General features: G+C 55.4%; 1 protein-coding gene across 1 annotated transcript; it reads right to left on the bottom strand.

The window, feature by feature from the left end:
- Nucleotides 1-7: 7 nt before the first annotated feature.
- On the bottom strand, nucleotides 8-21,872 carry LOC118473032 (serine/threonine-protein phosphatase 7 long form homolog). Its single transcript, XM_035961243.1, has 4 exons — nucleotides 21,825-21,872; nucleotides 21,524-21,732; nucleotides 21,310-21,441; nucleotides 8-83 (listed from the first exon to the last, which is right to left on the bottom strand). The coding sequence occupies exons 1-4, from the start codon at nucleotides 21,825-21,827 to the stop codon at nucleotides 8-10; spliced, it is 420 nt and encodes a 139-aa protein (XP_035817136.1). The 5' UTR covers nucleotides 21,828-21,872.
- Between the last annotated feature and the right edge of the window lie 1,904 nt (nucleotides 21,873-23,776).

Here is a 23,776-nt window from a genome sequence, read left to right as displayed (position 1 = left end):
AGCTCATTCAGCTGATTCTCGAGTGGACGGCACAACCGCTGCAGCAGTGCCAGTGCTCCGCCGCTTCTAGTGCAGTCTGACAACTGAATGCCAAGAAGGGTCAATACGTAAGCAACAGTCGAGATATACATACGATAATAGTAATTGTCTAAAGAGCAGCTCGAAATTAAAGGTAGATAAATTAAAGCGCAAAATGGACCTCACCGTCAGACTGCTTCGAAAACATATTTAGAATATTTTATTTAGAGCCCAGACGAAGGAGCATAGCTTTTCAAAGACTAATCTTTAGCTGAAACTGGCACACTGGTTTCAAAATCGATCAGGCCAGTTTTCTCTAGAAATAGATTGTATCATTCTGTTTCTCGCGTGGAGCTAATGCAAAAAAAACAAAAACAAAAACAAAGATCGTCCTATTTGGAATCCAGATTAATTAATTGTACTTTTCAGAAGATTTTCTACATTTGATTCGTAGTAGTCCGGTTTGCCACTCGTGTGGCTGCACAGCCCTGATGAGAGAACTAGTAAGGGGCCAGGCTGGTTTTCCTATTTTATTAATTCCAAGTTGATTGGTTTCCAAATCGATTTTAGATCTATTTTTAGTTTGCGAAACTTATATAAGATAAACTTGTTTTTCTGCTGGGAGAAGACCATCTCCTCTATGTAACATGAAAGGATCATGACTGATTGAGAAATACAAAATCCAATGATAAAGAACACTACATCCACTATCTCTCTTTACCGTCCTTTTCTTTATCTTTGTCGGTGCTGCATGGCTGGAGATCGATGATGGAGTTCTAGAGTGGTTAGGCCGGCCGGCTAGGGCGGCCCACAGCCGTCGCACGGCCCAACAGGGTCCATTCCGGTGTGTGGGTTTCAGAATTCAAGAGAAATCATCGGCGTGTCTTGCACATCACTCTTATCTTGGCGAGACTCTATCAGTGACATGTCTTGCATATCACACTCATCATTAGAGGCACAAAGATCGAATACGAAAAAAACCTAAGCGCCGGCCAACGTAAAAGTTGGCTAGGCCATACATCAGACAATCTAGCTCATTATCGGTGTTGATCTAATTAAGTGTCAACTACTTTTTAACAACTTCGCTAGGGAGTCGTTGGTTCAACTATATCCTATAGTTAGTCTTTCTAACCTAGCAAATTTTTGGATGTAGAACAATAGGCTCAACGACGATTTCACTGATCCGATGAGACAAGGGGCATCGTCACGTCAACACCCAAACACAAGGTAAAGGGGAGTGGAATAACTAAAAGTTCCCCTCCTTTTTGGATGGATTAGAGGAAAGAATATTTTGTGCTCTTATTATTAGGCCCTGTTTGATTCTTTTAGTCACTAGACTAAGGGCCTGTTTGTTTACCCCCAGATTATATAATCTAGATTAAATAATCCTAAGAGGCAAACAAACAGTCCAGCTTATTTGCCTAGATTATATAGTCTAACCCCTTGGATTATGATAATCCATAAGCAAGTGAGGAGGTGCTTATTTCAGATTATTTTTTTCCCACTTCCCCACTACCCTTTCAAGTTTCCTAGAAATTACCCACCATTGCCATTATAATCCACCGAATCGTTTTTGCGCCTAGTACTAGTCAATTTGGGGATGAAGAAGGTGACATGAATGCCTTCCGTGATAATATTGCTAATGCAATATTTGCCAATGTCAATTGATTTTTTTTTCATACATGAGTTTCAACCTAGTACAAATATAGAGGGCATTCTTGTCTTCCTCATACAAAAGAATCATATTAACAACTCAAATAATCTAGGTAAACAAACATGACTACTCAGATTATATAATCCGGATTATATAATCCTCCAAAAATAATCCAGATTATATAATCCATGGGGGTAAACAAACAGGCCCTAAATTTTAGTGACTAAAGTTTAGTCGCTAAACTACCCTGTTTGGTTCCGGTGACTAAACCGGACTAAAGATCATTAATTGATGTGAATAATGACTGTTTTACCCCTATTAATTAATGGATGTTTGCTATAAGAAGGAAGTGAAGAGGGCAAATAAGGTAAAAATACTACTTTAGTCCCATTTAGTCACCACCTTAGTGACTAAAGAACTAAAGTTTAGTCACCCCACTTTAGTCACCATATTTCCTTATTTAGGGACTAAAATTAACTAAATTTTAGTCACTAAACTTTAGTCACTCTAAACCAAACGGGCCTTTACTTTGCCTAATATTCCATATACTAGTTGTCGGGGACCATAATTAGGGGTACCCTCAAGACTCCTAATTCTCAGCTGGTAACCCCCATCAGCACAAAGCTGCAAAGGCCTGATGGGTGCGATTAAGTCAGGGATCGGTCCATTCGAGGGACTCGATCACGCCTCGCCCGAGCCTAGCCTCGGGCAAGGGCAGCCGACCCCGGAGGATCTCTGCCTCGCCCGAGGTCCCCCTCCAGCGACGAACATACTTCCGGCTCGCTCGAGGCCCTGTCTTCGCCAAGAAGCAACCCTGACCAAATCGCCGCGCCAACCGACCAAATCGCAGGATCATTTAATGCAAAGGTGGCCTGACACCTTTATCCTGACGCGCGCCCTCCAGTCGATAGAGCCGAAGTGACCGCAGTCACTTCGCCGCTCCACTGACCGGCCTGACAGAAGGACAGCGCCGCCTGCGCCGTACCGACTGCAGTGCCACTTGACAGAGTGAGGCTGACAGGCAGTCAGGCCCGGCCTCAGGCACCATAGGAAGCTCCGCTTCGCCCGACCCAGGGCTCGGACTCGGGCTCAGCCCCTGAAGACGGCGAACTCCGCTCCGCCCGACCCAGGGCTCGGACTCGGGCTAAGCCCCGGAAGACGGCGAACTCCACTCCGCCCGACCTAGGGCTCGGACTCGGGCTAAGCCCCGGAAGACGGCGAACTCCGCTCCGCCCGACCCAGGGCTCGGACTCGGGCTAAGCCCCGGAAGACGACGAACTCCGCTCCGCCCGACCCAGGGCTCGGACTCGGGCTAAGCCCCGGAAGACGGCGAACTCCGCTCCGCCCGACCCAGGGCTTGGATTTGGGATCAGCCCCGGAAGACGACGAACACCGCTCCGCCCGACCCCAGGGCTCGGACTCAGCCCTGGCCTCAGCTGACGGTCTCCGCCTCGCCTGACTCGGGGACTCGGACTCGACCTCGGCCACGGAAGACAGACTCGACCTCGACCTCGGAGGAGCCTCCACATCGCCCAACCTAGGGCGCAGACCAGCCACGTCAACAGGAGGCGCCATCATCACCCTACCCCAAGCTGACTCAGGCCACGGGGAACAAGACCGGTGTCCCATCTGGCTCGCTCCGCCAGATAGGCAATGATGGTGCCCCGCACACTCTGTGACGATGGCGGCTCTCAGCCCCCTTACGGAAGCAAGAGGACGTCAGCAAGGACTCGACAGATCCGACAGCTGTCCTTCCTCCAGGCTCCAGCGCTCCTCCGACGGCCACGACACCACACGAACCGGGCGCCAAAACCTCTCCGGTCGCCACGATGGCGTGTACTTAGGGCGCTAGCTCTCCTCCGCTAGACACGTAGCACTCTGCTACACCCTCCATTGTACACCTGGATCCTCTCCTTGCGCCTATAAAAGGAAGGACCAGGGCCCTCTTAGAGAGGGTTGGCCGCGCGGGGATGAGTACGAGACAGGCGCTCGCGTAAGGCCGCTCGCTCCCTCTCCCGCGTGGACGCTTGTAACCCCCTACTGCAAGCGCACCCGACCTGGGCGCGGGACGAACACGAAGGCCGCGGGATTTCCACCTCTCTCACGCCCGTCTCCGGCCACCTTTCTCCCCCCTTCGCGCTCGGCCTCGCGCTGACCCATCTGGGCTGGGGCACGCGGCGACATTTCACTCGTCGGCCCAGGGACCCCCCGGTCTCGAAACGCCGACAGTTGGCGCTAGGTAGGGGCCTGCTGCGTGTTGACGAACAACTTCCCGACAGTTGGCGCTAGGTAGTTGGCGCTAGGTAGGGGCCTCCTGCAGTCTCCAGCAACCTCTCTAGCCCGGGACGGTGCTCCGTTTCGGGAGTCTTGAGTTCATGTCCCTCGACGGCAGCTACGACATGATACTCCTTCCCCCGTCGTGCGACAGCAGCAATGGCGGCCGACAGCCCGTCCGTCGGCGGCGGAATCGGCGATATCTTCCCCGCGTGGTGGAAGAACAACATTCGAGCTCACCCCGTCCTCTCCCCCGCCGACGAAGGAGGAGGCGGGGCAACCAAGGCCAAGCAGGAGGCAGCGCCTCGTCGGCTGTCGAGCGAGTCGACAACGCCGGCACCTCAACGGGGGGTGCGCCGGGCATCGACCTCGCGTTTGAGACGAAGATGAGCGCCGTCTCCCCGCGACGCGCCGATTACAAGCAAACGGACGACGCCAGCACGCTCACGAAAGGCTTGCTGGGCGTCACCCTCGTACCAGTGATGACGGTGCAGTCAGTCCCCGACGTGACTTCATCACCGCCCGTCGACCAAGAGGTACCGACCGATTCCCATCTCACGCCCTTTGGATTCAGCCTCGACCCGCCAAGCGACTTCGCTTTGGCGGGCGCCCTCGTACAGGCGAGTCCAAACCCTCTGGGGTTTCGTGTGCGGTCACCTTGGGACCGGCTGACGGATGTCTCGACCTACGGGCCCTCTGGGTCCAAGGAAGACGACGTGCCCGACTTCTATTGGGATTTCTCCGGACTTGGCAACCCCAGTGCCATGTGGGACTTCTTGACCGCATGCGACTACTGCCTTTCCGACTGTTCCGACGGTAGCAGCAGCCTCGACGACGAGGACTGCGGCTCGAATCGCGAATGTTTCCACGTCGATCTAGGGGGTCCCTCCGAAGGCAACCATCTTGGTATGCCGGAGAACGGTGACCTCCCTAGGCCTGTGCCTCGCGTTGACATCCTACGGGAGCTAGCAGTGGTCCCCGTTCAGGCGGGGGGTCATGACCCACAGCTCGAGCAAATCCGCGGGGTGCCGGCCAGGCTCGACGAGGGAGTAGGAGCACTTGAGCCGATCCGCCGGGACGTCGGGCAGGAATGGGCGGGCCAACCTCCGGCCGGGGAAATGCGTCATCTACCCCAGGGCTTCCAGCACCGCATCGCCGATGATGCCAGGATGAGGTCGCCGCCCGCTTCCAGTGGAGTCGGCCAGAACCTGGCTGCAGCGGCAATGCTCGTCCGCGCGATGCCGGAGCCATCAACCACCGAGGGACGGCGAATCCAGGGAGAACTCAAGAATCTCCTGGAGGGCGCCGCGGCCCGGCGGGCCGAAAGCTCCGCCTCCCGAAGGCAGGGGCACCCCTCGGAACATCGCGCCACGACTTCCCGATTCATGCGGGAAGCCTCGGTCTACACCGGGCGCACGCGCAACACAGCGCCTGCGGCCTCGGGACGCCTCGGCAACGAGCACCATCACCGCGACCGTCGGGCCCACCTCGACGAGAGGGTGCGCCGAGGCTACCACCCCAGGCGTGGGGGACGCTACGACAGCGGGGAGGATCGGAGTCCCTCGCCCGAACCACCCGGTCCGCAGGCCTTCAGCCGTGCCATACGACGGGCGCCGTTCCCGACCCGGTTCCGACCCCCGACTACTATCACAAAGTACTCGGGGGAGACGAGACCGGAACTGTGGCTCGCGGACTACCGGCTGGCCTGCCAACTGGGTGGAACGGACGATGACAACCTCATCATCCGCAACCTCCCCCTGTTCCTCTCCGACACCGCTCGCGCCTGGTTGGAGCACCTGCCTCCGGGGCAGATCTCCAACTGGGACGACCTGGTCCAGGCCTTCGCCGGCAATTTCCAGGGCACGTACGTGCGCCCTGGAAAATCCTGGGACCTCCGAAGCTGCCGACAGCAGCCGGGAGAGTCTCTCCGGGACTACATCCGGCGATTCTCGAAGCAGCGCACCGAGCTACCCAACATCACCGATTCGGATGTCATCGGCGCTTTCCTCGCCGGCACCACCTGCCGCGACCTGGTGAGCAAGCTGGGTCGCAAGACCCCCACCAGGGCGAGCGAGCTGATGGACATCGCCACCAAGTTCGCCTCTGGCCAGGAGGCGGTTGAGGCTATCTTCCGGAAGGACAAGCAGCCCCAGGGCCGCCCACCGGAAGATGCCCCCAAGGCGTCAACTCAGCACGGCGCCAAGAAGAAGGGCAAGAAGAAGTCGCAAGCGAAACTCGACGCCACCGACGCGGACCTTGTCGCCGCCGCCGAGTACAAGAACCCTCGGAAACCCCCCGGAGGTGCCAACCTCTTCGACAAGATGCTCAAGGAGCTATGCCCCTATCACCAGGGTCCCGTCAAGCACACCCTCGAGGAGTGTGTCATGCTTCGACGCCACTTCCACAGGGCCGGGCCACCCGCGGAGGGTGGCAGGGCCCGCGACGATGACAAGAAGGAGGATCACCAGGCAGGAGAGTTCCCCAAGGTCCGCGGCTGCTTCATGATCTATGGTGGGCAAGCGGCGAACGCCTCGGCTCGGCACCGCAAGCAAGAGCGTCGGGAGGTCTGTTCGGTGAAGGTGGCGGCGCCAATCTACCTAGACTGGTCCGACAAGCCCATCACCTTCGACCAAGCCGACCACCCCGACCACGTGCCGAGCCCGGGGAAATACCCGCTCGTTGTCGACCCCGTCATCGGCAACGTCAGGCTCACCAAGGTCCTCATGGACGGAGGCAGCAGCCTCAACATCATCTATGCCGAGACCCTCGGGCTCCTGCGTGTCGATCTGTCCTCGGTCCGGGCAGGCGCTGCGCCTTTCCACGAGATCATTCCCGGGAAGCGCGTCCAGCCCCTCGGACAACTCGACCTTCCCGTCTGCTTCGGAGCACTCTCCAACTTCCGAAGGGAGACCCTCACGTTCGAGGTGGTCGGGTTCCGAGGAACCTACCACGTGGTACTGGGGAGGCCATGCTACGCGAAGTTCATGGTCGTCCCCAACTACACCTACCTCAAGCTTAAAATGTCGGGCCCCAACGGGGTCATCACCGTCGGCCCCACGTACCGACACGCGTTCGAATGCGACGTCGAGTGCGTGGAATACGCCGAGGCCCTCGCCGAATCCGAGGCCCTCATCGCCGACCTGGAAAGCCTCTCTAAGGAGGTGCCAGACGTGAAGCGTCATGCCGGCAACTTCGAGCCAGTGGAGACGGTTAAGTCCGTCCCCCTCGACCCCAGCGTCGACACCTCCAAGCAAGTCCGGATCGGCTCCGAGCTCGATCCCAAATAGGAAGCAGTGCTCGTCGACTTTCTCCGCGCGAACGCCGACGCCTTCGCGTGGAGTCCCTCGGACATGCCCGACATACCGAGGGATGTCGCCGAGCACTCGCTGGATATCCGAGCCGGAGCCCGACCCGTCAAGCAGCCTCTGCGCCGATTCGACGAAGAAAAGCGCAGAGCCATAGGCGAGGAGATCCATAAGCTAATGGCGGCAGGGTTCATCAAAGAGGTATTCCATCCCGAATGGCTTGCCAACCCTGTGCTTGTGAGAAAGAAAGGGGGGAAATGGCGGATGTGTGTAGACTACACTGGTCTAAACAAAGCATGTCTGAAGGTTCCCTACCCTCTGCCTCGCATCGATCAAATCGTGGATTCCACTGCTGGGTGCAAAACCCTGTCTTTCCTCGATGCCTACTCAGGGTATCACCAAATCAGGATGAAGGAGTCCGACCAGCTCGCGACTTCTTTCATCACGCCCTTCGGCATGTACTGCTATGTCACCATGCCGTTCGGCTTGAGGAATGCCGGTGCGACGTACCAGTGGTGCATGAACCATGTGTTCGGCGAACACATTGGCCGGACGGTCGAGGCCTACGTCGATGACATCGTAGTCAAGACGAGGAAAGCCTCCGACCTCCTTTCCGACCTTGAAGTGACATTCCGATGCCTCAAGGCGAAAGGCGTGAAGCTCAATCCCGAAAAGTGTGTCTTCGGGGTACCCCGAGGCATGCTCTTGGGGTTCATCGTCTCCGAGCGGGGCATCGAAGCCAACCCGGAGAAGATCGCAGCCATCACCAGCATGGGGCCCATCGAGGACTTGAAGGGCGTACAAAGGGTCATGGGATGTCTTGCGGCTCTGAGCCGCTTCATCTCACGCCTCGGCGAAAGAGGTCTGCCTCTGTACCGCCTCTTAAGGAAGACCGAGTGCTTCACTTGGACCCCTGAGGCCGAGGAAGCCCTCGGGAACCTAAAGGCGCTCCTCACGAATGCGCCTATCTTGGTGCCCCCAGTTGCCGGAGAAGCCCTCTTGATCTACGTCGCCGCGACCACTCAGGTGGTTAGCGCCGCGATTGTGGTTGAGAGACGAGAAGAGGGGCACACATTGCCCGTCCAGAGGCCAGTCTACTTCATCAGCGAGGTACTGTCCGAGACCAAAACCCGCTACCCCCAAGTTCAGAAGCTGTTGTACGCGGTGATCCTGACGCGGCGGTAGTTGGGACACTACTTCGAGTCTCATCCGGTAACTGTGGTGTCATCCTTCCCCCTGGGGGAGATCATCCAGTGCCGAGAGGCCTCGGGTAGAATCGCAAAGTGGGCGGTGGAAATCATGGGCGAAACAATCTCGTTCGCCCCTCGGAAGGCCATCAAGTCCCAGGTCTTGGCGGACTTCGTGGCTGAATGGGTCGACACCCAACTCCCAACAGCTCCGATCCAGCCGAAGCTCTGGACCATGTTCTTCGACGGGTCGCTGATGAAGACAGGAGCCGGCGCAGGCCTACTCTTCATCTCGCCCCTCGGGAAGCACCTACGCTACGTGCTACACCTCCATTTCCCGGCGTCCAACAATGTGGCCGAGTATGAGGCTCTGGTCAACGGGTTGCGGATCGCCATCGAGCTAGGGGTCCGACGCCTCGACGCTCGCGGTGACTCGCAGCTCGTCATCGACCAAGTCATGAAGAACTCCCACTGCCGCGACCTGAAGATGGAGGCCTACTGCGATGAGGTTCGGCGCCTGGAAGACAAGTTCTGCGGGCTCGAGCTCAACCACATCGCCCGGCGCTACAACGAGACTGCGGACGAGCTGGCTAAAATAGCCTTGGGGCGAACAACGGTTCCCCGGACGTCTTCTCCCGAGACCTGCATCAACCCTCCGTCAAGATCGACGACACGCCCGAGCCCGAGGCACCCTCAGCCCAGCCCGAGGTACCCTCGGCTCAGTCCGAGGCACCCTCGGCTCGGCCCGAGGCACCCTCAGCTCGGCCCAAGGCATCCTCGGTTCAGCCCGAGGTACCCTCGGCCCCCGAGGGTGAGGCACTGCGCGTCGTGGAGGAGCGAAGCGGGGTCACCGCCTAATCAAAACTGGCAGACCTTGTACCTGCAATATCTCCACTGAGGAGAGCTGCCCCTCGATCGAGCCGAAGCTCGGCGGTTGGCGCGACGCGCCAAGTCGTTCGTCTTGCTGGGAGATGGGAAGAAGCTCTGCCACCGTAGTCCCTCAGAAGGCACTCGGGGGCTACACCCGCCGGGTGCATTGGGAAGGGTTGTTCGTCATCACCAAAGTCCTGAGGCCCGGAACGAACGAGCTGGCTGACAGTCAGGGCGAGGTCTACACCAACACTTGGAACATCCAACAGCTACGTCGCTTCTACCCTTAAGATGCATTCAACTTGTTCATATACCTCGTTTCCCATGCAAAATTTGGTCATCAAGGAAGGGTCAGCCTTGCCTCGGCAAAGCCTAACCCTCCCTCGGGGGCTAAAAAGGGGGGAGCCCCCTCCACGTCAAAATTTTCAATCAAAAAGGCTTCTGCGTCCCCCCGGCTATGTCGGTAGCAGGACCCCAAGAAGCGAACGCGGATGCATGTAAGTGGCAAGGTTGACTGAGCCGAGGGACTCCTACACCTCTGGGTTACGGATACCTCACTCGCCACCTACCACGAAAAATGACTCCTACTTGGGCGAGTCACCCTGCTACTGATGAGCGGAGCCGGACACACAAAATGAAAAGGAAAAGGGGCATGACTTTATACTACGATAACAAAGTGTTCAAGCCTCAGCGGCCGCAAAATACACATGTGCATTCAAAGGAAACTGCCCCGACAGAGTTAGGCGCCGCCCGGGGAAGGAGCCACGCCTTCGGCCTCGTCTCCACCCTCGGCAAAGTCCACCCCGGCTTTGGACGACGGCGTAGGCGGGAGGATCTCTGCCTTGAAGGTGGTCGCCAGTACCGCGCTCGGGCCCGCGGCGGCCGCGTCAAGCCTCTGGACTTCAGCCAGGGCGGCTTCATCTTCGTCAGGAAGGAAATATCCCTCGCTGACCCGCTCCAGATCCACGACGTAGTGGGAAGCAAGCACGGCGAAGGCCCTCCTGACGCCGTGGTGTAGCACCTCACGGAGTCTGCCGCGCACATGGTCGCCCAAGGCCTGCAGGCGACTTTGAGGGGAGCTCCCTGAGGGGACGTCACCAAAGCCGAAGACCCGGCAGAAGTCCGAGATGGCCTCGGACATGGCCGCACGGTCGGCCTCCCTCTGCTCGGTCGCCCCGGCAAGCGCCTCGGCAAGCGCCTTGGCGGACTCATCAAGGGCGGACTCGAGCTCTGCGAACAGCCAGAACGAAAGATCTCAAACAGAAGCAGAGGAAACAAGCTGAAACGAAAACCGAAAATGACCAGGGCGTACCTCCGGCTCGGGCACGCTGCTCCGAGGCTGCGACCTGGGCTACGGCTAGGTCGGCTGCAAGGGCTCCAGCCCGGCTTTCGGCCTCGGCAGCCTGACCCCGAGATTGGTCTCGCTCATTGACAACCTGGTCGAACTCCGACTGCTGTCGTCGCACCTCTGCGCGTGCCGCTGCCGCCTTTGCGCGTGCCGCCGCCGCCTCGGCTCTCAGATCGGCGCAGAGCAACCGAAGGTCCGCCACCTCGGTGCCCTGCTGAGAGAGGCGCACAGTAGCCCCGGCGAGCGAGGTCCTCAGGGACCGCAGCGAGCCCCAGATGTCGACCTCACGGCGGATGAACGACGATTTGGCGGCGCTCAGATCCGTCAGATCCTGAGGGAAGGAAGCGGGGCATCACAAAAGACGCCTTGGTCACAAAAAAAGGTATGCCTGAAACCATTACCTGGAGGATTTTGGGGACGTCCCTGCAGAAAACCTCCAGCGACGACCGGAGCGACCCCACCGTTGCTTCGGCACACTCGCGGAGCTCGTCCCAGGACTGCTCCTCCCGCTCATCGTCAAGAACGAAGAAGGGATCCAAGGCCTCACGGGTCCGGAACCGGAGCAACTGGCGCCGACCCTCGGAGCTCCACCATGCAGGGACAAGGCTGCCGCTCGGCGGGACGGATCGCGTCTCCACGCCCCCCTCCTCCGAGGCACCAAGCGCCGACGCCTCGGCCATCTCAGCGTCGGCAGCAACAGGTCGCTCCCCGACTGGGACGACAGCGGCTTCGGTAGCAACAAGTACCAGCACCGGCGGCATGTCCGGTGGAGCCGAGGCCACGTCCGCGTCAGTCGCCTCCTCTAGCACGATGGCCACCTCGGCAGAAGAGCCGGCCTCGGGAACTCGCCCCACGACGACTGGTGCCACCTGACCCCCCTGCTGTCTAGCGCCTTGCGAGAAGGACAACTGAACAGCGAGACCCGGAGCGGCACCGGCTACGGAAGCCGACGCCGTCTTAAGGGCCTTCCGGGGAGCCAGATCGGTCAGGCCATGGCTTCGCTTGCTGAGGAGGAAAGAAAAGTCGCGGTCGGGACATACGAATGAGAAGCTAGGACGAAGACGTTCCAAGATACTTACCCGCTCCGGGCCATGATCAACCTTGCCTGAGGAGAGGTCTCTCGGATCTCGACCCCCGAAGGCGCCGCCGAGGTCCGCCTCGCCGCCAGCTTCGGCACCACCCTTGCCTCGAGTACCTTGGACGCCCGGGGGACGGACTGCCCGGACGCTGCCATGGCGGCCTGAGGGTCGCTCTCCTGCGCTGCCGATGCGGGCGACGACTCTCGGGGAACAGACGCCTCGGCCTGACTCCCCGGGGTCACCTCAACTTCCCCGGCCGAGGGGTCAGGTACCCTCTCAGTCTGCCCCCGCTCTTCGGGCCGGGACCTCGGCGTCCCGGCTCCGGGGACTGACAGTGCTAGCCCACTCGGGGGCTGGCTCGACGACTCCAGGCCTAGCCTCAAACCCGGGCTGAGGTCGAGGCGGGCAGCCATGTCGTCATACTCGTCATCATCTTCATCGTCGTCGTCATCGTCAGGCGTTTCCGGCGACGGCTCCCTCGGGAGCCCCTCCCTCTCCTGCCGACGACAGAGCTTTTCCAAGGCGTCTCGGGCCCGCATCCGCTCGTGGGCCCGGGCCTTCTCCGCGTCCTTCTTCTTCTTCTTCTCCTCCGCGGCAACCCGCCGCGCTGCTCGGTCCACCGCATCCTCCGGGACCCGTGGCCGGGAAGGCTTGTGCCACCCTACCTCCTGGAGACAGATGGAAATTCTGACCGTAAGAATCAAGGGCAACCCGACGCAAGGAGAAGGAGGGAGCGGACACTCACCAGGGTCACACACCCTTGGTCGGGGCGCATCAAGGGCTGGGAGAAGGCGCTGGTGTCCGGTTTTCCCAACGCGACGGCCACCCGCCCGTGGAGAACGTCGAAGGGAAGAGGGTCCGAGGACATCCGTGAGCCCTCCAAGTCAGCCTCCGGCGTCATCTCCCAAAGCGGCAACCGTCGCTCCGCCAAGGGAAGCACCCTCCGGCGGTGGATGGCGGCAATCACTCCCGCGGCGGTGAGTCCCCCTTTCCGCAACGCCTCCAAGGCCTTGAGAAGGGGTTCGAGGTTCTTCTGTCTTTCGTGCGGGGTCCCGTGGCGCCAAGCATCGGCGGCGACGGTGACCACTCGCTGGGAAAACGGCGGGAGCAACTTGCCGTCATTCCGGAGGTAGAACCACCGGCGCTGCCACCCTTTATTCGAGGACGCAAGGATGGCGGGAATATATAGCGACGCCCGCGACTGCCTCAGCTGGAGGATGCAGCCGCCGTCCCGCACTGCCGCGCGTACCCTTCTCTCTCCCGTCGGCGAAGCAAAAAGCTCCGCGGAAAAGAGATGAGTCCACAAGTCCCAGTGGGGGGCGATCCCCAAGTACCCCTCGCACACCGCTACGAAGATGGCGGCCTGCGAGATGGAGTTGGGGCTGAGGTTGTGCAACTCCACCCCATAGTTGTGCAGGATCGCCCGCATAAAGCGGCTCACCGGCACACCGAATCCCCGCTCGTGGAAGGAGACGAAGCTCACGATGTACCCCGGCGGTGGGGACGGAGCGGCTCCGCTCGCGGGGGGAATCCACTCCGGCCGCCTCTCATCAGAGAGAGGGCGAAGTAAACCCTCAGCAACAAGATCCTCCAGATCACCCGCCGTCACAGTGGAGAAAGGCCATGGGTCGCGCGGCGAGATGATGGTCACCCGGTCGGCCATCATCGAGCAGAAGGGGTGGCGGCGTAAACGACAGGGTGGACGATTTCCTTTTCTCTGGCTAAGTCTCTCAGGTTGCGAAAACCTAAGAAGGAGGCAAGAAGCGGAGCAAAGAACCATCGCCAGACCCTCCCCCGAGTATATAAATACCAAGGCGAGACCCGTTCAACGTTCCGCCCGGACCGGCCGCAGGATTCAAAAACTCGAAGCGAAACAGCCGTTCCTCGAACGGCTCGCGCACGCGCAACGGCCGCCCCGCGAACCGCACGCCTCGTCGCATTAACTCCGCGGCGGGACAGGCGGCGCCTCTGGCAGGAGAAGCAAGCGACGCTTTACCTTCACCATAATGACCGCGTCAAAAGAGGTACGCCACGTCATTCGATTTCGTATCCTTTTCCTTTTTCCTCTTTCTCTCTCTTACAACAGGGACCGGGAAAGGGGGATACCCCGAAAAGGATCCTTCTCTGTGAAGGAACCAGGCTCCGAGCCTCCCTACTGATCAGAGGTTCGAAGGCTGGCCCCTCGAAGGGTTCAACAGCCGCCTCAGAGCGCGTGGGCTCCACACCCACTACTGGTCAGAGGTTCGAAGGCCGGCCCCTCGGAAGGGTTCAACGACCGCCTCAGGCTACTCGGGCTCCGCGCCCGCTACTGATCAGGGGTTCGAAGGCTGGCCCCCGAAGGGTTCACAGCCGCCTCAGACACAGAGCGAGGGATGACCATGGGTACGTTCGATACATAACCAAGGCTCGGGCTACGCTCCTGAGGTACCCTAGGACATTTCCGAGACCAGCGGTAACGATCTTGTAACGGAATCCCATCAGAGGGAGGCATCGAGCCCTCGGACCCCGTCGACAGGGGACCGGGTCCGGCAGATCACCCGCAGGTACTTTTGGGCGCGCCTCTGGGCCTCTAGCCGACCCCTAGCGAACGGGGCATGGACGTCCGCTCGGATTACCCGCCAGCAGCTCACCGGAGACACCATGTTCGGCGCCCTCCGAGGGCAACATGGCGCTTCCCCCCTCCTCCTTGCGGAAAGGCGACGCAGGGGCGTATGTAAAAAAGTCGAGTCTGTCCCTGACCGTCCTCTCGCCCTGTGCAGAGGCTCGGGGGCTGCTCTCGCAAACCCGGCCCCGGCCAAACCGTTGACAGCGTCAACATACCAGCCCGAGAACTTGGGACCCGACCGTGCACCCGGGCTACGGCCAGCTCGCATGAGGGAACGACCAGACCAGCCAAAGCATTGCGCGAGGCATTAAGACCTCGGAGGAGTCAAACCACTCCTCCGAGGCCTCGGGGGCTACACCCGGCGGGTGCGCTCGCGCGCACCCACCGGAACAAAACGCAACCGAGAAAGGTTGGTCCCCTTGCAAAACAGTGCGACAGAAGCCTCCAAGCAAGTGTTAACACTCCCTTCGAGGCTCGGGGGCTACTGTCGGGGACCATAATTAGGGGTACCCTCAAGACTCCTAATTCTCAGCTGGTAACCCCCATCATCACAAAGCTGCAAAGGCCTGATGGGTGCGATTAAGTCAGGGATCGGTCCATTCGAGGGACTCGATCACGCCTCGCCCGAGCCTAGCCTCGGGCAAGGGCAGCTGACCCCGGAGGATCTCTGCCTCGCCCGAGGTCCCCCTCCAGCGACGAACATACTTCCGGCTCGCCCGAGGCCCTGTCTTCGCCAAGAAGCAACCCTGACCAAATCACCGCGCCAGCCGACCAAATCGCAGGATCATTTAATGCAAAGGTGGCCTGACACCTTTATCCTGACGCGCGCCCTCCAGTCGATAGAGCCGAAGTGACCGCAGTCACTTCGCCGCTCCACTGACCGGCCTAACAGAAGGACAGCGCCGCCTGCGTCGTACCGACTGCAGTGCCACTTGACAGAGTGAGGCTGACAGGCAGTCAGGCCCGGCCTCAGGCACCATAGGAAGCTCCGCTTCGCCCGACCCAGGGCTCGGACTCGGGCTCAGCCCCTGAAGACAGCGAACTCCGCTCCGCCCGACCTAGGGCTCGGACTCGGGCTAAGCCCCGGAAGACGGCGAACTCCGCTCCGCCCGACCCAGGGCTCGGACTCGGGCTAAGCCCCGGAAGACGGCGAACTCCGCTCCGCCCGACCCAGGGCTCAAACTCGGGCTAAGCCCCGGAAGACGGCGAACTCCGCTCCGCCCGACCCAGGGCTCGGACTCGGGCTAAGCCCCGGAAGACGGCGAACTCCGCTCCGCCCGACCCAGGGCTTGGATTTGGGATCAGCCCCGGAAGACGACGAACACCGCTCCGCCCGACCCCAGGGCTCGGACTCAGCCCTGGCCTCAGCTGACGGTCTCCGCCTCGCCTGACCTGGGGGCTCGGACTCGACCTCGGCCACGGAAGACAGACTCGACCTCGACCTCGGAGGAGCCTCCACATCTCCCAACCTAGGGCGCAGACCAGCCATGTCAACAGAAGGCGCCATCATCACCCTACCCTAAGCTGACTCAGGCCACGGGGAACAAGACCGGCGTCCCATCTAGCTCGCTCCGCCAGATAGGCAATGATGGCGCCCCGCACACTCTATGACGACGGCGGCTCTCAGCCCCCTTACGGAAGCAAGAGGACGTCAGCAAGGACTCGACAGCTCCGACAGTTGTCCTTCCTCCAGGCTCCAGCGCTCCTCCGACGGCCACGACACCACACGAACCGGGCGCCAAAACCTCTCCGGCTGCCACGATGGCGTGTACTTAGAGCGCTAGCTCTCCTCCGCTAGACACGTAGCACTCTGCTACACCCCCCATTGTACATCTGGATCCTCTCCTTGCGCCTATAAAAGGAAGGACCAGGGCCCTCTTAGAGAGGGTTGGCCGCGCGGGGATGAGGACGAGACAGGCGCTCGCGTAAGGCCGCTCGCTCCCTCTCCCGCGTGGACGCTTGTAACCCCCTACTGCAAGCGCACCCGACCTGGGCGCGGGACGAACACGAAGGCCGCGGGATTTCCACCTCTCTCACGCCCGTCTCCGGCCACCTTTCTCCCCCCTTCGCGCTCGGCCTCGCGCCGATCCATCTGGGCTGGGGCACGCGGCGACATTTCACTCGTCGGCCCAGAGACCCCCCGGTCTCGAAACGCCGACACTAGTGAATGATCAGTTGTGCTTATTGGTCAAACCCTAATATGGAAGGCCATTTCACTATCGTTGTGATCAAAATATGTTTGCAATTAATAATCGTTTCGAATTGGTCTCTTCAGCACCTGAAACTAATAAGGCTAGTTTAAGAGGGGTTAGATCTATTCTTACTATTGCTACATACACACCAAATTTGGTTTGTATTTCTCAAACCGACGACAGGACAACAACATTGTGTGCTTAATTGCAAAAATCAGTAAGAACGATTTCTCAAATGAGTCAAGCAACACATGTAAGATGGAGTGTGGATGTCGTATCTTTTATTGCATCAAAACACCTCACTGTTGGACTGTTGGAGTATGTCTATTAGTTTATCTCACAACGAGCAATGGTTCGTACCTCATAATCAATTGAGTTATGATCATATTATTTTGCATTCTAATGATGCGCTTATAGACTTAAATATTAGATCTATAGTTTCATATGTTATTATTATCTTTATATTCTGAATTGTATACCAAACTATTATGGATTATAATTTATTAAAAAAAAATCTTTTGGAGAAAAAAAATCCTAGCTACCCCGCTGATGTATGACATCCTGCACATCTTGGCACGATCTGCCCTTCTCCAGCCTCCAGCTGCACGCGGATTACCTCACGGCTCGTCGTTTAGCTGCTAGGCGTCGTCGGCTCTGCGTTTCCTACGAATCGTACAGGTGGATAACAGGATAAACGTACACTTACTAGCTAGTACTAGGTAATGTCAGCTCAAATGTGGAGCTGGACCAGAATAATCTCCTCCCACCATCTTGATATCATTGTTTCGGCGTCCACTGTCCACGGAGATTTTGTCAGATTGACAGGAACCGAACGATAGGATGTTTGTGACAAACAGACGTAGCAGCTCAACTGCTCAAGGACATGTCAAGTTGTAGCACGATCACTCTGGCTATACCAAGCAGTTGCATTGATCGCACACTATACTCCCTTTGTTTACCTCTGCAGTGCACAGTGACAGGCTGAAGCAGCACGCGGCCCTATGATGTTAGCAGCCTGATCACTTCACCGTTAGCAAACACCAAACTGAATAGGCCAGGTAATAATCTTATTATCAGTGGGACGTGAACGCCTGAAGTCAGCTCCGAAGCAACATCGTATCAGTGGGACGTGAGCGCCTGCATGCAGTGTGTAAGAAACCAACCAAATTAAACCCAACGTTTTCCGAGCAAAAATGGTGGCTAACGAAACAAGCAATGCAAGACGGCGATTATCTTAAAGGGCTAGCGGCGGGGCACGTACGGAGAAGATGTTGCGGTGGTTGGGGTCGGCGAGGCCGAATTTTTTGTATTTTAGCCTCTAAACCGAAGTAAATTTACGTTTAGACCTAAAAAAATTTTAAATGCAGTTTTGGACCCTTTGCTCGGCGCCATAGGTCGTGGCGCCGAGCTAACACAGCTCGGCGCCACAGCCTATGGCGCCGAGCTGTGACGTGGCCGCAACGGCTAGTTGCGTCCAGGGCTTACCTGGCTCTGACGTGGCGGCGGCGCGGCCTCGTAGCTCGGCGCCACAGATCTTGGCGCCGAGCTACGAATGCCTATAAAAACGCCCGCGCGGCTGGCCGAGAGCAGCTCATTTCATCCCATTTCCAAACTTCGTCAAAAATTGTTGGATTCAAAGATTTGAGTTGGTTCACTTCGTAGGCCAAGGTATGATTTCCAACTGATTCGTTTTGTATATTGGGTTGTTAGTTAAATAATTTGTATACACCTATTATATTATTATTTCGAATATTAGTTTGTGTAGACTTATTATAAAGCAGAATAGGTACAAGTGATAATTATAATCGTTTATTAGATGAAAGACATGTACCGAGAGGCGTTGTGGCAGAAGAGAGGTCGTCCTCGAGAGTTATATCCGGACGTATCTAGTAAGGATGCTCCTGTTCCTCCTGAACTCCCCGTGCCTAACTGTGACTGTGGCAGACTGGCTTGGGTACATCAATCACAACATCCAGACACGGCTGCTCGCTGCTACTACCTTTGTGACACTTTGGACGTACGTAGCTTATGACTTGTCACTTAACTTTATTCGCATTCATTTTTTGTAGATATGTAATAGTGCATCTTTCCATTATTTTAGGGACATCAGAAGTGTTTCTTTTTCCAGTGGATCGATGGTCCTGATAAATTTGACCCTCGATATCTTCTTTTCGTTAATTGGTTGAGTGGAAAGACCAGTCATGAGCGTTTTAAGCGTTGGGTACCTCCTCCCCCGAATCCTCCACCAATGACGGATGCAGAGAAGGAGGTAGCAACAGAAAGACGGATGGACTCACCGCCTCGATGCGATTGTGGAGACCGTGCTGTCATCGACGAAGACTATGACAAGCAGTTCTGTTGTCCGAACATTGATTATGTGAGCCCATTGATACGGTAAATATATGAACTATTTTTATTTACAATAAATTACTAATTTTTTCTCCTGCAGCCATACGGGTGGCGTAAGTGTCGTTTCAGAGAGTGGTTGTATGGTCCTTTGTATCATTGGCCAGAGCCAGAGGTAAAGGAAAAGAGATACATGGGGTGGGCGGCAGAAGAGGTCAAATTTGATCCAGTACTCTGCAAATGCGGTATTGAAGCTAAGTATGGATTAGTTCCTTCGGAGCTTGGTGTTGGATATTTTTGTGGACATATGGTCGATTACGATGAGGTTGGTATTTTTTTTTTGCACCAGATGTAATGTTATAGCGGTACTTACTATTTTTTTAGGAGACGAGGAAATGCAGTTGGGAGAGTTACGACGACAAAGGAGAGGTGATGCGGACAATAGAGTCCAAGAGAATAATGGGACAGAAGATGCGTTGTGGATCTCAGCTCGTTGATTCGTACATTAACGATCGCATACGCGACATGCGTAGGGAAGCAAAATCTGCCTTTTATGATAGCCCGAAGCGTGCAGAGTATAGGAGGTTGAAGGCGGCAGATGAGAAGAGAGCACAGGATGCAAGGGAATGGGAAGCGGCTCAAGCCGAGAAACAGATGTTGGATAATCTTGCTGATCGCCTCAAGGGAAGTAAGTGAGATAAATGATATTATAATTATGTTAGTACAATTTATTTATCCTGACTTTGCTAACTTAATTTTCTCATTATATTTGCAGAGATTGGAAGCGGCGTAAACTATTTGGCCGATGAGGCGCATGCGAGATATGTTCAGGATAAAATGGCAACAGTTGAGCTGATGGAGGAGGAGGACGACGACACATCTAGATTGAGTGAGCTTATCGCCCTCGCAGAGGCAGGATTACATGAAGAAGAGGAGGACGACATGTCAAGGTTGAGTGAGCTCATAGCACTAGCTGAGGCAGGATTACGTGCTCAAGAGGAAGAGGATGAGTTTCTGTCACAGGCCGCCGCAGAGGTAGAGGCAGCTTATTACAAGAAGAAGTCTGATGAGGCTGAGGCTGAGGATGAGCTATTCTCCCAAGCTGCAGATGAAGCAGAAGCCAATTATTACAAAAGAACTGGTGACAAGTGTGATGCAGGACAATGCAGCAAGTGGAATGAGGTTGTTGTTGAGGATTGCGCGACGGATGACTCCGAAGATGAGTTACTCATAGATTGTGATTCAGACTGAAGAATTGTAGCCTATTATGTAGTATTTACGTATCAAAAATAATTTAGAACTCTAAAGATGCGTTACTTATTGATTATTATGTTTTTTACAGTTCACAAAAAAATTTTGCAAGAGTTCCCCTTGTTTTATTAACAACCACAGTTCAAATAATCACATATTATAAGACATATAAGCATTTCAACATATAATACATCACAAAATCACATCGAATATAAAAACATCCACAGAACATAGTTCTTCATATAATGTCCACAAACAAAGTCCAAAATACAAGTTCCCAACACATAGTCCAAAACACAAAACATAGTTCATATTACAACCGTCTCCAGCATAAGTCCAAATCACACCGTCCATATCACAAAAGTATTCATTTCCTCCTAGTCTTACCCTTGCCCTTGGCCCCAAGAGCGTCGGTGCCTGGAGTGTAAGGGTCTCGTGGACGCCTTCTACGTGGTGTCAGCTGTGATGCCTGAGTTGTAGGAGCATCCTGCAACTGAGACGGTCCAATCTCCACCTGACCTGCGGCCCCAGCGCCAGCGCCATCGTCGTCGTCGTCGTCGTCGTCGTCATCGTCGTCGTCCTGGGCCACGTTCTCAAACGTGTCCCGCGTCGATCGCGACGAGCTGAGTCCTGCTGTAGATGGTCCAACTGCACAAATGGGAGGCTGAACGTCCTGCTGCATACGAGGCACAGACAGCTGCACGTCAACGCCCGCTAGAGACCGGCATCCACACCGAGCCGCTGCTCGACGAAGACGACGTGATACCCTCTGTAATCGAAATGTTAGTTAAAGACATATGTTACAACATACAAATAAACAAGTTTTCTGTTAGACATTGATACTCACTGATAGTAACGATAGCGTAGTAGTATCTGAAGTTCTCTGTGAGATACGCTCGAGTTCAACAACAGATATGAGCATAGAGTTTCCCTATCACAAGTTAAGACATTAGGATGCTCAAAACTAGACATATCTCATTGAATTGAAATCTCTAATTTTAGTAAAGAAATAGTTACCACTCTATCAAGGATTGGAGCAGCCTCAATTTGGGACCCGTGCCGAGCAGCTATGTCGAAAGCTGTGTCTTCGTCGTCTGACGATTCTTGCTCGGCGTAGTCTGCTGCTGTCCACTGTCCCTTCAACTTGCACCTAGTCACACCAGAATACCAAATCAAATACCTCCGGAAGTTGTAGTTTGTGTGCGCCTGGTCATTCTCATTGTTCAGATCCCCCTGCTGGGCCCATTCATCAATGTAATCACGATGGTGCGTCTCGAAGTCCGTGACCTTCTTCTGTCTCTGTCTGTCGAACCTGCAAAAGTTAGAACCATATATTAGCGACTAACTGATATTTCAATTATTAGTTAGAATAACAAGTGCATGTAGTAACTCACTTATGAAGTTCTATTGAAGTCGAGAATGGCTCCACCGGAAACTCCTGGCGCAATCCGAACTGTCGAGCAACTCTGTGTGGCAAGTGGTACTCAACAGCATAAAAACAGATGAGGGGACACCTCATGAGGTAGAGGTTCTCGTCTATTGAGCACATGCTGCTCAACTGTATGCTGGCGAAATATGGATCAAGATACGGTTGCCAAGTCACCTGCAAAAGTTTTAGAAAGCCCATGTAAGCACGCTGGTGTCGTGTGATAAAAGTAGAAAGGACATGTAAAAAGAAAAAAGGAGACAACTCACCATCGAAGGAGTAAGTGCGTCGAGCTCGTTTGAGTACTCCACGTAAGCACGCTGGTGTCGTGCGAATGGCTCCTCGACCTGGTCCCAGCGGTAAGCAGCCGTGGGCTTAAGCCGATGTCCGGCTACCACAAACCACTCACGAGGAGGAAACTCTCTGGGTCGCCCGACGGGTATGTGTGCCCACATCCACAGCTGTAGTAGGTAGACACATCCACCTAAGCTGGCGGTCCTCGACGATCGACGACAAGCCTCGCAAAGTTGCCTGTACAGGAAGGCCAACACTGCTGAAGCCCAGCTGTAACCTCCGGTCGTATCCCAGTCAGTCAGGCAAGGCAGAAACATCCATGACGCGCTGTCGCCTGTTGCGTCTGGAAAAAGAACTGAACCAAAGAGATGGAGAATCCAAGCTCGACAATGGTATCCAACCGTCTGCTCATCTGCACCAGGTGGACACTGCCCAAAGCTCTGCCTAAGCCAGGTCAGTGGGACTCCGGTGTTGTGGCTACCTCGTAGCTCATCCGGAAGCAGTCTCCCAAGAAAGGCCTCCACCCTCTTCCTCCAACCGCCTGGTGATGCCTGACCGGTCACTGGACGACCCATAATGCTGAGACCAAGAATCTTCTGGCAATCTTCAAGCGTCACAGTCATCTCACCGCAGGGAAGGTGGAAAGTGTGAGTCTCTGGCCGCCACCTATTGGAAGACAAAAGAATACAAAAATCATTAGTATGCAAAGTAGATTTGATAATTGTAAATATTAAACAACTAGAGAAGTCTTTACCTGTCGACCAGAGCCGTCAACGCCGCTGGGTTGAAAGTCGGCAGCCCACGGCGGACCTGGTACGATAAGACGTCTTATGAGTTCAATTTCTTGCTCGGTCATTTCTTGAACCGGACGGTCATCATCAGAATCTACGGCCCGTGCAGCCTCATATGGCTCCTCCTCATCCTCAATCTGAACATCAACACTATTCGATGCCCTGCATATGTTGTCCATATTATATGACACAGGCACATCAATCTGAACATCAGCATTATTGATATGTGGAGATCCTGCATCGGGTCGGAGCAAGAAAAACCACATTAAAAAGTCTAATCAAACGAAATAATGATGGATACGAAAAATGTGTCGAAGACACTTACTAGGATGATCGTCAACTGGATCCTGGGTCAATGGGATCTCTTGGGGAGGTACCACCGCATTAGAAGCCCCACAAACGCCGGGAATAGGACGAGAAATCCCATACTCGTGCGGACCCGATTGAGCATCGGGCACAACAACGACTTCTTCATGAAGCTCTACCAAAGGAGCTTCAATACGAGATGCATTTGGCATTTGTGGAGATAACCCGACTGGACCTTCGCATTGACTAACAGGTAACTTTTGAACAACCACATCCAAACATGGTGGAACCATCGTCTTCACAATTTTTAAATATATCACCCAATCATCTTCTGAGGTAATGGAGATCAACCGTCGGACAACTGTTCCATATGTAATATGGGACAACAAACCCTGAATTGATATTCTAGGGTCGTTTATGTCGCAACTAATCTCCTCACAAGCTCGAGCCAAAAGCTGGTCAAAAGTTGGTCTTTCAACGAACAACATGGTCACGATCTTCATACCATCAAAAGTAACACTCCCATAAGCATCTATCTCCACCCTTCCTCCATGGTATAGTGTTACTAGGCTTTCCATCTATTGCAAAAATGGATTACTAACTCAATAATGGCTACATACTTAAGCCTACTAACTTACTAAGTAATAAATATATATTAACTAATAACTATACAGTAAATATTAAATGAACACATCAAACGAAATTACATAATCTATAAATAATGTACGAAATACTATGTATACCTGAGAACGCGTACGACTCCAGCTAACGGTGGAGAAGGTCAAGTCGGACGAACACCTACGTACAAAAAAACCAATTGTCAGTAAAAA

The sequence above is a fragment of the Zea mays genome, chromosome 7, assembly GCF_902167145.1.
Source record: "Zea mays cultivar B73 chromosome 7, Zm-B73-REFERENCE-NAM-5.0, whole genome shotgun sequence".
Taxonomy (NCBI): domain Eukaryota; kingdom Viridiplantae; phylum Streptophyta; class Magnoliopsida; order Poales; family Poaceae; genus Zea; species Zea mays.
The sequence above is the reverse complement of the archived record's forward strand: the minus strand, read 5'-3'. Positions and strand labels throughout refer to the sequence as shown.

Excerpts from the sequence above, each read along its gene's own strand:
- LOC118473032 (XM_035961243.1), bottom strand. Across the intron at positions 21,442-21,523 it reads ACTTCAATAGAACTTCATAA|GTTCGACAGACAGAGACAGA; the intron begins GTGAGTTACTAC and ends TAACTTTTGCAG. Across the intron at positions 84-21,309 it reads ACAAACTACAACTTCCGGAG|TTGTCAGACTGCACTAGAAG; the intron begins GTATTTGATTTG and ends CTTGGCATTCAG.